This window comes from Blennius ocellaris (genome assembly GCF_963422515.1).
Source record: "Blennius ocellaris genome assembly, chromosome: 11".
Taxonomy (NCBI): domain Eukaryota; kingdom Metazoa; phylum Chordata; class Actinopteri; order Blenniiformes; family Blenniidae; genus Blennius; species Blennius ocellaris.
Genome location: NC_137660.1, coordinates 5001049 through 5017016, shown reverse-complemented (window position 1 = coordinate 5017016; position 15968 = coordinate 5001049). Strand labels below are relative to the sequence as shown.

The 15968-nt window shown below is 43.1% G+C and overlaps 1 protein-coding gene across 1 annotated transcript; it reads right to left on the bottom strand.

The window, feature by feature from the left end:
* Positions 1 to 751: 751 nt before the first annotated feature.
* On the bottom strand, positions 752 to 15110 carry cav1 (caveolin 1). The gene is made up of 3 exons (XM_080505189.1): positions 14726 to 15110; positions 13630 to 13797; positions 752 to 3748 (listed from the first exon to the last, which is right to left on the bottom strand). Exons 1-3 carry the CDS (start codon positions 14759 to 14761, stop codon positions 3407 to 3409), a joined length of 546 nt encoding a protein of 181 aa, XP_080361315.1. The 5' UTR covers positions 14762 to 15110; the 3' UTR covers positions 752 to 3406.
* Positions 15111 to 15968: the final 858 nt, after the last annotated feature.

The window sequence follows — 15968 nt, the reverse complement described above, 5'->3', positions numbered from 1 at the left end:
TCAGACTTTCAGTGAAGTGGTGATTGTTGATGTGCTGGTGGCAGACTAAAATCCTAGTTTCTCTACAACTCATGTCGTCCTTGACAGCATCTCCACCTGAAGCAACCAGCTACCGTGAGCCGACTGAAACAGTCTGCTGGTTACCGTTGAGCTCAGGTTAGCTTCAGGCTGTGTATTCACACACTTCTTCTGCTGTAAATGAACTTGAACACAGTTAAAAGCTGGACTCCAGTCTTGCAAGCGTTGCTCAACACTTTTATTTGTTTCTCTCATCGTCGTGGAAACGTTGTGCCAGGCTGGGAGGAAAACTCCTATGAGCAACCCTGCAGGCATCTGCAGGCATGAGGCCACACTGACACGAACCGACACACTCTGCAGGGTTTGGAGGGAATCACTCTTGGAAATCATTTTTCAGTTTCATTCTTGTGTACCCACGCACGCACGCACGCACGCACGCACGCACGCACGCACGCACGCACGCACGCACGCACGCACGCACACACACACACACACACACACACACACACACACACACACACACACACACACACACAGAATAGCCTAGACAAGTTGGCTCCTTTAGGACAAATGAAGGAAACAAGTCACCATGCATCAACTGCGAATCATGGCACGATTAGATTTGCGATGACTCAACATCACAAGCAAGAAACCAACAACAAAACCACTGTTGAGATTTTAATTTGGAGGCACGCTCTTATTTCTGTTCCTAATGAAATTAAACAAATACACACAGGATTATATTAAATTTTAATGTGCACAGCGTGATATTGTACAGTAAAAAGCAAGGAAAGAAAAATAACAATTCTAATATTAAAAAAAATCTCACCTTCAGAGCTCAAAAAATGCATTTAAAGGAAAAGGTGCTGTGATATTAGCTTTCCTGTGAGAAGACAGCAGGTAGACTGACGGTGAAGAGTCAAAGCAAGCTTCTGCCCCGTTTACACGACAATGTTCCAAGTTACAATGCTTCGTTCATTTCAGGAATGTTCCGCCTTAACACAGGAATGGCTGACACTGAAAACAAAGTAGTTACAATATCAGGCCATCAGGTGCCACTGTTGCTTGTTTTTGTAATTAAACCACACATACATGCTGCAGAGCACAATAAGCTATAAACGTTAACACAATGACGAGTACCCAGCATCCGTATGGAAAAATGAGGAATTGGATGCTGTTAGCGGTGAATCTTAACTATTAAACTACCAACATGGACAATAAAACTAGAATACAGACTCGGAGTTGGGCCACTATGGAGGCCGCCATGTTTGTTACTCACGTATGGGCAGAAAAACAATTTATTGTGGCAGAGGTGAGCATGTGCAGTAACAGCTGTCCATAGCTTCCAGCAGTCTCTGCGGTGGGAGTTGGGAGTATCAAAGAAAAGTTCAACCTCAGGAGCCAGTTTGCAAAAGTAATGGTTGCAGTGTCTCTGAGCACGTCATGTAAATGGACACCGGAAAGAAGGCGAAAGTTTCGCAGTTAGACTTGTTGTTTTTGTCGTGTAAACGGGGGATTAGTGTCGTAAAAAATCCCCCCCCCCCCCTCAAAATCACCCATTATGTCCACAGTAAGCAGGGGTAGGAAGACCAAACTGAAGAAGAGCAAGACAAAATGACCTCCAAGTCACAAATAACAGTTTGAATAATGCATTTGAAAATCACATGGTCACATTTCCAGTGCAGGAATTTGTGAAAGTACCACAGCACGTCAAGCCATTAAGATAATGATCCACTCTCCCTCTGCAGAAACAGAGACCGTAGTACTGTTTTATACATCTTCACAGATTAGTGCACTGTTTTTCAAAGTCACACCCATAAACCTTGTATAGGAAACCATATGGAGCTGAAAACAACCTCTCAAAGTTCTTCATTTTCAAAGTGTAAAACACATCTAAGCAGTCACTATGGAGCAGATGATGATGATGATGATGTCAGTGAAAAGCACAAATAAAGTTTGTTATTGTGCAGACTGGAATGCTGAGTTGGGGGAGGTCTGATTCAGCAAACAGGTTGGAAATGTAGAGGAGTGACACGAAATTACTCTGAAGATAAATTTAAAACACAAAGACAATAAAACTGTGATGAAATAGCAAACTTTGACACTATAGCTCAATCCTAGTCAACGTTGAGTGAAGCTAGGAGTTTTGGTGAAACTGTAAAAAAACAAAAAAAACAACACCTTTTTCAATCTCGGGTCAGTGCAGCTCAGTTTCTCTGACAGCATTGGGCCAATCGATAAAACACCAAATAATTTTCTCTGACCGAATCTATTCACTATTAGCTAATGGAAAGTAGTTCATGGTAATTGGTATTTGTCATAGCCAGCTTGCTGTCACATGAAACTGTGAGATGGAGATATTCTACACAAAAAACAATATTTAAGCGTCAGTATTTTTCAATTCTGGATTAAGTAAATAAGCCAACTTGTTTAGTGGGACCTGACAGCCTGGTGGTTTGAACCTAACAAAGACCTAAGAAAGGATAAGTGTGGTTTAGTTCAATTCAAACATTCACACAGTCCTGTAGTATAGGAGGTGGAGGTGAGGAGATGGAATGGACAGTGAGCGAGGGGACAAGGCGAGCTGCAGCATTTCTGGCGTAGCGTGGCGTAGCGTGACGGACGGCGGGTTTTCTGGCGTAAGGTGCATGCAGAAACGAGGGCAGGTTCAGTGTGTCAGACTGCAAGGAAGCTGGATGTGGGGGTGTCACTGGGTGATGGGATGGGATGGCACGGGGCGGGGTGGTTTGAGCTGCGTTGCTGCGTTTGTTGTTTTTCTTGCTGAGTCAGACCGAATTTCGGCAACGCTCACTATTTCACTCTGTGTGACCTTCACGACCCCCCGCCACTACACCCCCCCCCCCCCCCCCACCCCCACCCCCCCCCCGCACGCTTCAATGGCTCCAGAAAGACAAACGAATGTGAAACAACCTCACACCCCCCTCTGCCCCACTCAGGTGGGTGTGGTCCTCACAGAAACAGTAAGAATGTAAGGAAATTACAGCAAGAGGCAAAAAGAATGATAACGAATGAGCCTGGCTGCCTGCTCGATGAAGTTAATGAAGAGAAAAAGCATTTGAGGACTCAAAGAAAACATCATGAACACATGGAGAATGACCCTTTGATTTCCCGTGCCCACCCTATTGTGACACCCACAGTGGAGAGAATGTACAACTGCTGGGAAATGGCGGGAAAGGGAGGCACATGGCCTTCGCGTTCCCTGCCTCTCTGGAAAAGTCCAACCTCTCATTTTCCAAAGGTCCGTTTTATTCTTCTTGTTGTGTTTTCCCTCCATCTGCGTATCCCCCCCCCCCCCACCCCCCCACCCAACCCTCATCTTTTTCTAAATTCTTTCTCAGGTGGAGCCTCCTCCTCCTCCTCCTCCTCCCTACACTTCCTTGGTCATCCGGACTCGCACACTGCTGAAGCACTTGCCCATGGCCTCAAACAGGGGGTCACAGAAGGTGTGCACAAAGATGGAGTAGATGCGGCTCACGCAGTGGATCTCGATCAGGTAGCTCTTGACAGATGGCACCACGGCCCATATGTGCAGGAAGGACAAGATGGCGAAGAAGATTCCCCAGATGAGGGCCAAGGGGATGCCGAACAGCGCCGTCAGCAGCCTGTAGCACCAGTACTTGGTCACAGTGAAGGTGGTGAAACTGGCCTTCCACACACCGTCGAAGCTGTAGGTCCCTGCAGGCTCTGCAATCACATCTTCAAAATCCACCTGAGGACAGAAAGCAGGTCAGGAGCTGTTAACAAACACAATTCTCCAATCCGTACATCTACGAGCTTCAAAAGATCTTCAGATGGTCTTATGGGATCAACAGCTCTAGCTCAGCTTCATGTTTCGAGACCCACATTTTCAAGTGGATCAGAGTTTAGCTCTTTGAGGCGGATCAGAGTCTGGAGAGTCAGGTCCGCCTGATGAAACAGTGCTGGTGTGAAAGTGCCTTTAGGGCCCGTTTACACAACAACAGTTCAACTGAGAACACATTGTTTTATGTGTTTTCATTTCAGAAAAGTTTCACATTAACATTTTGAAAATGATGTTGTTCCCCTGTAGGGCCACAAGTTGGCGCAGTTGGGCTTTGGTGTGCTGTAGCTCCCCCTGGGAGAGCTAAAGAACCTAAAATATATGTTTTTGTTTTTAAAGCGGTTTATTTAAAGTTTTGTTTTATTTGTGTGCATTGTCATTTGTTCCTTGGTAATAAATACACCAATAAAGCATGTATTTAAAAAAAATTTAAAGCAGTGAGATCCCATTCAGTCAATCGATGCAGCACATGCATTAACCTTTGAACTTACAACTTCCTGTTATTGAGAACACATTTTTCCTGGTGACTGCATAACGTACATATAGTAATAAAATATTAAGTACTTTTTGCAACAACAAAAAAATAAAAAGCAGGACAAAATTATTGAGGCCTTCGCTCTAAACCACAACAGCTGACATGGTGAGTGATGATTATTGTCTATTTGGTGTTCTAGATCCAAATTCTGACTCCTTCTGGTTGGTTCTAAGCAGTGTTACTTAATATGGCATTAGATCCATTGAAAATATTTTTCTTCCAGTGGAGGTTTTGGTGACTGGCAGCAGGAGAAAGGCCCCATTTCCTTGACAACGTTTCACGTGACGACACCTAATCCGTTGAAAAAAGGAACGTTTCCACTGCAGCAGCGGACACAGAGATAACGATGTAGTTCGTCTGCCGGGCCACAGGAGGGCGCTGTTGCTTGATTTTTTAAATGAAACCACACAGACGTGTGCAGAGAAGAACACGCTATAAACATGAAGAAAACAGAGAGAACCTGACATCCATATGCACTGATGACACATTGGATGCTATCAGGGGAGAGTCTCAACTATAAAACTACTGATCTGGACGATAAAACTAGAATACTGATCGCGAGTCGTACCACTGTGGGGCGGCCATGATTGTTTACAAGTGGATGGAAGGGAGGGAGGGAGGGAGATGCACATTAACAGGTTCTATAGCCTCCATCAGTCTCTGCAGGAGGGAATAGTGACAGTGAAAGAATCTGTCCACGTTGGGAGCCGGGATAAAAACTTCATGATACAGTGGATCAGAACACTGGTGTCATGTAAACGGACCCCCCAAAAGTGAAAAAAGTTCTATGGATACACTCGTAATCATTGTTGTGTAAAAGGGCCTGAGTGTCTCTGTGTGTAAGGCGGAAATACAAACTTGCTGTGTTTTGCTTACTGCTGCTGTTGAGGCTCCATCAGTGATTTGTGACCAAGTTTACATTCAGTTGTGTGTTTAAGTGGCAAACCTTTTATCGCTTTCACTTTGGCTAAATATCTTGCATATCATGTCACATAATAATGTTTTACAGTAAATAGCAGAGCTTTTTCATTATGTGTGTGTGTGTTATGTGTATGATGGGGTGCACGTGTATTGTCGGTGCTACAGTAGGAATTAACTAGAGAGCCCCAACAGAACCGTCACTGAATGATTGAGCTCCTCCAAAGCACCAGCAGAAATAAAATCTCCGCCACTGCTTTAGAGGTTTGTACGGGTGAAAGATTTTAAAATAACCCTTCACACAAAAGGTTTAGTTTCTCAAACTTAATATTCATGGTTTGAATTCTCTTGCAGCTCTTTGGAGTTCAGGTCAACCATGAACAGGAAGGGTGAAATATAGAGATGAAACTTCCTGATGTGGATCAGTAAAGTATCTTTTCTTCCATTTCTGAGATTTAAATGTACAAGATATTTAACTGTGTGTAATAAAAAGTTCAAATGGGACACACCGCAGCTCACTCTCGCTGAGAAGACTCCCCTCCACTAATTTGCACATAAATCAAAGTTCGCTCACTGTTCTCACGTGAGTTCTGCAGTTGGAGGGAGGAGTTCCTCATACCTGTGCCTCTGTTACTCAGACTCAGTGATCTCCATCAATCTCTGAGGAATTGATCAAACAGCTCAGCCCCAGCTCTGAATCTCCGCCTCTCCTGTTATGGAGAGGAGCGTCTGCAGCTCGTTTGAACACCAGAGCACTGCGGAGCAACTAAACCCAGTTAACAAATCAACTAGTGTGTGCAAAGCAGTGTATGTAAACAACAACAGGAGGGTTCACGGCAGGTGAGATATTTAAATAACGCTGCTTATGTGCAATCTCCTGCCCATATTTATTCTATTTTATTGATTTTTATTTGATTCTATTAGCTCCCACACTGCACTGTATCTTGCCTCTTTCTGTATGTTTGTTTTTTAATAAAGTCTCGCTTTATATACGTATACATTGGTAAATATTAGTTACAATAGCTACTCAATCAATTTTAATTCGATTTAATTCAATTAAAGTCATTCAGATAACATGTAAAGTCACATTAAAGCTGTGAAGAAGAAATGGGGGTTTGGAAATAGCACTTATGGAGTTTAGCTTTCACTTTGTACATGTGTTTGAACCACATCTTTCTTCTTATGAACTTCACACTCAACAGACTCTACAGTGCAGAAAATTCATCCCCAGACTTATTATGCAAGTTAATGTCACATTTTTCCAACTCCTGACACATTTTTTTGGACTATCACTCTTTAAAGTCTGTGGGCCAACCTACTTTTCTTTGCCTGGAAATAGGAGCATAAAGCCTCTCTCATTGCAGCCTTCACAATTAAACTTGAGTAAAGCCATAAAACTATCTAATGTTTCCACTGCAACAGATTTTAAAACCGGACCAACTCTGCACTAGTTTCCAGGACTTTGTTGAGTGTAAATGAGAGCCTTCTGCACGTAACTTCTCCTCACCAACAAGACTTTCTTCTCTTCTGGCGTCTTCTTTCTACTGCTACTTCCTACTTCTTTCTACTGCTCCTTATGCAACAGGCTGAGGAAAATCATTCTAAAAATGAATGTAACTGCAAAATGTTGGTTGCATTTTGGCGATCCATTTATACGACAACAATGCTCGGAGTCCCTGCAACCGTCACGTTTTCATGGCCCCAAGGATGAACTTTTCTTTGCCCCCTTCCTATTTTACATACATTTGTTCCTCTCCATGTTGGTATTTTATAGTTGAGATTGTCCTCTAACAGCATTCAATTCCTCATGTGTCCATACGAATGTCAGGTACTCTCCATTGTGTTAACATTTACAGCGTATTGTTTTCTGCACACATGTTATATATGTGCTTCCATTACAAAAATTAGTAGTAGCACCACCTCGTGGCCTGACAAGTTAATTACATTGTTTTCAGTGTTTGAGTCTTTGCCATGTACAAGTGAGACTTTTGTAAAACTAACGAGGCGTTGTCACTTGGGCCGCTGCCGTGGAAACGCGGCCTCAGAGCTCGTACGTGGCTCGGTGTCTTCTGTAAACCCGTGTTAGTCATGAACAGCTTTCAGTTCAGTTGTAAATAAAAACATGCATTTAGTGCAGAACAGAGCAAGAGATCAATTCCATGTCTGAGGAGGAGGAAGGACATGAATATGTTTTTGTTGAACAGTCAGAGAACCAACATGCAGAACGTTGACGAGTCTGGTAACGGGAACAAAGGGAGTCCTGGGCTCGACACGTGACCTGCTGCCAGGCAACACAACTGTTGAGTCAATAGGGTCAGGCTCTATTTCCAGAGTCATGGTCTTCAGGCTGCGTTTCGAACAGAAGGTCACGGTTAACATACTCTTTGTCTCTTTGAGGGCTTCACTTGTCTGGAGGAAACATTTGCTTTGTCTGATAACTCTGATCGAGATGACGAGCAGCTCAAAAACAACAAAGTTACTTCTGGAGTTGTGAAAAGTCATCCAACAGGACAATCTCTGCCCCTCCAGCTCCACAAGTCACTGTGAACACCCTAATGTTAACACACATTTTCAATAGATGTTCAGTTTGCGTGTGCGTGTGCGTGTGTGTGTGTAGTTTATCATGCCTCTTGCCAGAGCATGTCATTATGTATTGTACTGCAGTTAATTGTATCATCTTAGACCATACGCATATTATATTGCGTCACATTTTAAACTGTAACATATATTTAATTCCATCATTCAATGATGCAATATGTTTTCGGTTTTGTTTGCAGCTCATAGTGCTTGATATCACAGACTGTGTCATATCAAATGATTCAAGAATCACATGATACTGAAGCAGTGACAAAGCCAGAAGCGGCGCTGGAGGGGGGCTTTGGTGTGCTGCAGCGCCACCGAGGATAGACAAAGCACCCCCATAGCACCTCCCAAGAAATATGATTTTTTTCTTTTAAGTGGTTTATTTAGATCGTGTGAAGATTATAATTTGTTGCCTGATTAATTTACAAATACACCAATAAAACTGCATGTATTAACCTTTGAACTTACTACTTCCTGTTATTGAGAGCGCATTTTTCCTGCTGACTGCGTAATGTATTACTAAACATGGAGCGCTTTTTGGACAAATAAAAAAAAGTGACAAAATCACTGATGCCTTCGCTTTAAACCAGAATAACTGACGTACCGTTATATCATGACGTCTCATGGTGAGTGATGATTATTGTCTATTTGATGTTTGAGATGTGAACTCTGACTCCTGGTTCTCTCTATGCAGTGGTGAGTTTAAGTGTCAGGCTTGTTAATTCTCATCTTTATCATTTTGGCCAATCATCTTGATTATTGTGTCACATAATATTGTTTTAAATAGCAGACCTTTTACTGTATGAAGTGCGGTGTGCATATTGACGGTGTTACAGTAGGAAATAAACCAGAGACCCCTAAACTCCGCAGCAACATCACTATAATATCATATCGAGCTTCCCTATAGCACCCACAAAATAATATATGTGACGCTGCCACTGGACAAAGCATACAGTAATGATCTCTTCCTGTATGCCCTCTGACATTCATCACCGCGTTACAGGAACTTTCATCCTTTGGCTGTTTTCTGATGTGAATTCCTTCTTTGATTGTTTCCTCTTTTGTGTTAATGGTTTCAGCGTGACCTGCTTCACTTGATGGAGTAAACTGGAGTCACCCGCTTGTGCTCTCTGAGCCGAAAGCAGATATTTCCATCAGTCTGACCTTTAGGATTCCCACACAAGCATTTTCTCCAGTGGGGGGATTGTGTGTGCGTGCTGGGGTAGATGGAGGGATTCCTCCTCTTGGCAGATTCGTTTCTTTGACCTCAGAGAACCTCTGAGCTGCTCTGATCACTTTAGAACATAGGAATTGTGTGTTTTCTGTTACCATCCCTCCATCCTTTTTTCTAGGGGGAAACTCACACCATGAAAACGGTGAAAATGAGTTGCCTGAAAAAGTCACCCAGAATAACATTCCAACTTGCTCATCCGTCCAGATGTCCTTACTGCCATTGTTAATGTATATTTGCTGTGTGTGTGTGTGTTTGTGTGTGTGTGTGTGTGTGTGTGTGTGTGTGTGTGTGTGTGTGTGTGTGTGTGTGTGTGTGTGTGTGTGTGTGTGTGTGTGTGGTTTCATTACAAAAAGAACTAACATCGCCTTGTAATGGACCAACATGAAAACTACATTGTTGTTTAGTGTTTATGCCATTTCCGTGTAAACTGGCATTATTTTCAAACCGTTGAAGGATTTGTTTTAACTTGAGAATTATTAAGTTAATGTCTCACAGTCACCCTGCGGCCAGTCTGGACCCTGAGATGGCCCAAGTGTTTCACACTGCTGCTCTTTCCCAAAATATAAAGATACAAAACTGAGGGGGTGATTGAGTCATTGGTGTAATTTGATTACTTCTGAGCTCAGTGAGGATGACTGAGGTTAGAAGAAGAAGAAGAAGAAGAAGAAGAAGAAGAAGAAGAAGAAGAAGAAGAAGAAGAAGAAGAAGAAGAAGAAGAAGAAGAAGAAGAAGAAGAAGAAGAAGAAGAAGAAGAAGAAGAAGAAGAAGAAGAAGAAGAAGAAGAAGAAGAAGAAGCTTTATGAGACTTTTTAAACTCTCGGTTTCCGTCAGGAAAAGATTTAAAGGACTTTGTCATGAGAAACGTGTCAGAGTACTTTCTGTCCACGAGGTGGTACCAGAGAGTCACTGTGGTGTCTAGTCTGTTCTGGTGGAGTGGATCCTACAATAGCAATAGCATTTTTCTTTCAAAGTTCATGTGACCTTGAACTATTGAACACACTGGAAATTAAATAAATGAAAACCTGTAGACTTCAGATTGTTCTAAAATCATCAAATAAAGAATGACATAAAATGAATCTGTGAAGGAACAAAGACTGCAGTATTTCAGGGTTTTATTCTCGTACTGTTGCTATGTCACGATATGCAAAAAAATAGTGATGTACAGGTATTTCAAGTCCAAATATTATTAGAATTTAGATGTAAATTCTGTTTCAGAGGAGAGCTTAGTGTGTGAAGCAGTTTCTCCATACAAATATAAAACTACACTTTAATGATAGAGTAGCAGTAGCTGGGCTACATTCTCCTTCACTGGATCTTTCTTACAGTTTTTTCCAGTGCATGCACATGTGTTGTCAGACCATTTCCCAGCGGTCTGCTGATTAGAGAGCGAAGGAGCGATTGTAAAGCTGTTTTCTATTCTGAGCCTGAACGGAGAGTCTGACTCACTGTCACACTGCAGGAGGATTCAGAGGAAGGAAAAAGATTTTACACTGTAAACTTCTATAAAACCAACACAAACTCAGCGCTTGAGGAACAGGAGCTCCATGCCACATGGTGAGAACGTGCACATGTACGCACGCTCGTACGAAATGTGAATTCTACACTCTGATTCTGAATTTTAAACACACAACAATGTTCCAAGTGACAACACATTGTTCCTTTCAGGAAGATTTCGCTTTTTTACACGACGTACGGAAAAAGATCTCGGCTTGTCGCTTGATTTTGTAATGAAGCCACACATATGTGTGCAGAGAACAACGAGCAACAACATGAACACAATAGAGAGTACCCAACATTCGTATGGACAGACAGTAATTTAGATGCTATTAGTGGTGAATCCCAACTATAAAATGACCAAGTCCCAGGGGAATGTGGACTGGGAGTCATGTCCCTCTGGAGGAAATCTTGTTGGTATTGTACATCTACTCACGCAGAAAAACCGTTTACTACATCAGGCATGTGCCGTAGCAGCTTTTTTTTTTTTTTTTTTTTTTTAGAAAACTACAGAGCACCAAAAACACAACAAAAGTTTTCCACTTTCACTTGAAAATCTAAGTGTGTGATAGTTTTCACTTTGTAATCAAAAGAAATCCTATACTTAAAGAAACGATCTGCCTGTGACATGTTTTTAATTTGGGTGAATGAAACTAATCATTTCTGCCTGATTTAATCTGTGTGGCAGATTAAGAACAACTTGAAGCTGTTTTATGGTTTTCGTGTGGACAACACACTTTAAGAAGTGACGCAGCCTGATTTGGTTAATGAACACTTCGACTGACACAGTTTCTGTACCAAAGATTGGTCCATCACTTCTCAGGAGAAAATGTCTGAAAGTTCATTGTTGGTCTGTTGAAATGCTCAATAATGACTGATCTACTCACTCAACCCAGCAGCCTTTTCTGAGCCTGAGCTACTTGACCAAATATCACAGTGAAGCCAAACTGTGGCCAACACGCCCACTCACAATGTACAGCAGCCGCAAAATAAAGGAGTGGTCCAATCCACTGTCAATATCTTTAAAAAATTGTGTTAGCCCCCGTAGGAGTTTAGCTCCCTACAAGCAAACTGACTTTTGTAAAGACTATAAAGTCAGTTGATATTTTACTCATTTCATTCTGGTGTTACATCCCAAATGTTTTCTTTGGACGAGCAAGAAAGAACTAGAGGTCATGTGAGGTGTGACATTCCTACTCATTACACGGAGCCTCCGTTTTCAACCCAATAAAAGGTCAAACACTTCCAACCTAAAACTCAGTTTGTTTTTAAAAACAATCCAACTCGTCTCAGCGGTACCATCAGGATAAACATACTGCATCCACATATAGACAAGAAGAGATTCTTGCAGATTTAACTTCAGATCCAAGATAAGTACATGTGTTCCAAATATAGAGATTGAAAAGTTTCAAAAGTTTGAATGAGCCTTTAATATTTGATCAATGAAGAATTCTGTAAACTGGGTGTGGTCAAGGATGAACACTATAATAACATTGAAATATTTAAGGTCTTAAAGCATCATTAACATTGAACTTTAAGGTTTAATTTTTGGAGTTCAGGTGGTTTAATAGTTTTTTTCCCCCCCACATTAAGAGCATAAACAGTGTTTCTCCATGTGATCCAGGCTGAGTGTTCAGTGAATGAGAGGGAGGAAACCTCATCGTGTCTCACAATGTGATGAGTAACCTGAACAAGTTATCTAAAAAAAAAGACCTGTCCAGATGACAACACTGTTTTATGTAGGTGCATCGTTTTTCTGTAGATCAACCAGACAGCATGGCGTCTTCTAAAATGGGTTACAGAGTTGAGAAATTTGAAAAACCCCGCCTGAGCTTTTGGACAGACAAGACTCACGTTTGCTTCAAACAATGACATCTCGACCAAATAACCCTAGGGCCATCTCCACAATGTCAATGAACAACACCAATGGCAGACTAACCCTCCAGATGGAGCTGCAGAGGCTCCTGATCTTGGTCAGTTTAATAAAGCCAGATGTCGGATTTCTTGATTTCTCCATTTTTTTTTTTTTTTCTGTGGCAGAGTTACAGCGTCACCTGTAGGCTGGGTATATGTACTACATCATTTTGGGTCGTTGATGGTGTCCAGCAAGTATTTTCTGCTCTGATGCCTTGTGGAAGGGAACGTTTTTAAGAATGACAGGGAGGAAATTGTTTGGGCTCCTGTGGAAGGTCTACGGATTCAACTGCTGGCATACAGGGAGGAGGGTGTGGAGGGTGTGGGGGGGAGGGAATCCCCTCACACTTTAAAGGGTGTTTCCTTGTTTTAACGAGCCCCCCCCACCCCACTCCCCACCACCACAACCCCGCTTGACCCCACCATGATAACCACTGGTGTAAGAGACTCGTCCCAGCTGGAGAGGAGGACCCCCCCCCCCCCCCCCACACGTCAGGTGTCTCCTGATCCGCTGCATCTTCTCTCCCTTCTTTTGAACTCCTCTAAACTAAATAAACCTCGGGGTATTTACTCTGATGGAAAGAATTTCTCTCCGCACAAACGAAGGCGTGTACCAGCGCAGGTCTGTGGGAGACGTGTGTTCCCAACAACAGGAAACTCGTAATGTTTCCTCTGCTGGAGAGGGGTCGGGATGTGCACGCTTCCCAACAAGACGCACGGAGGGTGGCCCCACAAGTCGTGCATGATTCCGTGTCTGTCTTTATCTGCGCTTTTAGCAGTTGTAAAGGGTTCTTACCAAATAGGGAGAAAGTCAGTGAGGGGGAACGCAGCTGGAGCGACGGCGCGCAAGAAAGGGCTGAGTGCGCCTCCGACTCAGATGGATTCATAAAGCGCAACTTTCACACCTCCAGGCTTAAATATGCCCTTCACGCCCTATTTCACATTGGTTTGCAGTGATTATTCGCTCCACTGAAATAAAGTATTCTAGCAAGTATCCTGATGAAGTTACTCGATGTAACATTTTGGAGGAAGAGATAAAAAGCACAAACGACCCTGAAATTTCAAACTGGAATGAGTGAGTGAGGAGTTTTCAGCCTTCCAGATTTCACTCACCTTAACCACGTCGTCGTTTATGCGTTTGGGGTCCCGGTTGACCAGGTCGATCTCTTTGGTGTGGATATCTTCCATCGTCTTCTCGTTCAGACTGTCGTTGTCCATGTCTTTATTGTTTGGTTTGTAAATGTTTCCCTGTTTGCGGATGAAGGGCGAATGCAGAAACTCCTGTTGGGATACCGGTGGAGGCAGAGAGAACGAAGAATGTGAGTGAAGGAGAAGAAGGAGGCGGAGGAGGAGGAATCGCTGCGCAGCGCACTGAGAGGGAGCGAGACGAGAGCCGCGGGTGAACCAGCCTGCCCCTACAAACAGGGATGGGTTTTAAATTAACAGAAAGCCAGGCACCACACCCTCTATATCCAGCCGCAAGGGGTCCTCACCTCCCAGACAGAAAGCCAGTACCTGACCTGACACTGAGTTCATTCACTTTGTGCCAGGGCGCACTGCGACCATTTCAGGAAATGCGTAAAAGCGCAGAACCCCCCCTCCAAAAAAAAAAAAATCCAAGTCGCCTTTCTCATGAAATACTTGTTTACTCAAACACACAATATGACGATATTTAACTAAACATATTCCTTATGGTTTAAGTAGCTCGGAATCAAGTGTTAAGTCTTTAAAAACGCGCGCGTAAAGACCTCAGTGCTATTCCATCCTTGGATCTGCCGAGCAGGTTCCATTCAGCCACACAGACATAAGGCTTCATTAGTCCGTACGAGAGCGTGAGCATGCTTTATGGCAGTGATTTCACATTAACCAGAGCTGAGAGAGTTTCTTTCAAAGTTTTACGCACAAAGACGCATAAAATTCTCCCAACATCCACTTAATGAGTTAACAGAGGCTTTGAGAGGAAACTCCTGCACCCGCCTGTGAATTCACTGGACCTTCACATTCCCTCAGCGTGTGTGGGAGACGCATTCACGAGTAGGTGTCAGAAGAAAAGGAGAACCATTCTTAGACGGAGTCGCCAAGAGAGAATTCCCCGTCGCGAGCGCAAATCGGAGGTTAACAATCCAGTCCTGGGGCGTAGAAAGGTGTGTGTCAGCTCCAAACACACACAACGAAAACCAGTGACAGCTGTATGTGAGCCATACTGTACCTCCTCTGTGTCGCCGTCCTTCAGTCCCCCTGTCATGCTGTCCTTCTTTTGAGGTAATCAGAGCGACAAAACGTGCAACCAAAGGATCGAGGAAGCGGAGTGGGAGGCGAGAGGCAGAGAACCTGGAGAGAATGGAGCTTCTCTCTCAGGGATAGTTGATTTAATTCCTGCCCTTTTTCGTTCGGACGTGACTGAAATGTGAATGGCAGCGTGCTGAGGTGTGTGTGTGTGTGTGTGTGTGTGTGTGTGTGTGTGTGTGTGTGTGTGTGTGTGTGTGTGTGTGTGTGTGTGTGTGTGTGTGTGTGTGTGTGTGTGTGTGTGTGTGTGTGTGTGTGTGTGTGTGTGTGTGTGTGTGTGTGTGTGTGTGTGTGCAGAAGGAGGAAGAGCTCGTCTTCACCTGTGAGCAGCAGAGCCACAGGGACGCACTGAAGGCTGCTTGTAGCCGGCGGAGTGACTTTATTTGGGGATGAAGTCAGAAGAGAACGAGGCTTTTGTGCGCTGAGATGTGGGCGTTAATTGGGAATGGCAAAGGTGTGGAAACGTACCATACCTTCGCCTGAATTGAGAGCCGCTGCATTGGATAGAGAGCTACTGGAAACATGCAGAAGGATGGAAAGAAGAGGAAAAAAAAGGAAAGGAAACAGTTCAGAGAAGCAAAATGATTGAGTGAATATTCTCAGAGAATATATTTCTATTAACATCGTGGTCTCCAGGACCAGGTGTGCTGATGTTTTACAGTAGTTTCTTCAGCTCTGGCTCTGGCCTCTCTGGTCTTGAGGACTGTCAGCCAGGTGGTTGCTCTGACGATAGTGATAATGACATTTGAGCAATGGTCGGTGTGGTGCTCATTATTATGTTTATAATATGGAGTGTTGTAAGTTCAATAAATGTAATTTCAATTGAAATTTGTTGTCTTCTAGTTCATTAGTTGTTCACCTAAATCACCACAGCCTGCAGTCTGATGATGTACATGATTAGAGTTGTAGTCAAGTCGACAGACTGGGGACAGGTATATTATATCCCGTGATTTTAGGATAATGTGGAATATTGCTTTTAGCATATGGCTACAGTTTTTAACAAACTGTTACAACCAATCTCCATGTGCATATCATGTTAGATGATCTACTTGAAAAGAAGTAAGGGTAGATGGTGAAGACATTAGATTGCTGATGCAAAACAGACTTTTAACTGTACCATTATATTCAACCGATTTGTTGTTGCTTTAATTTCCCAAGAATCATCA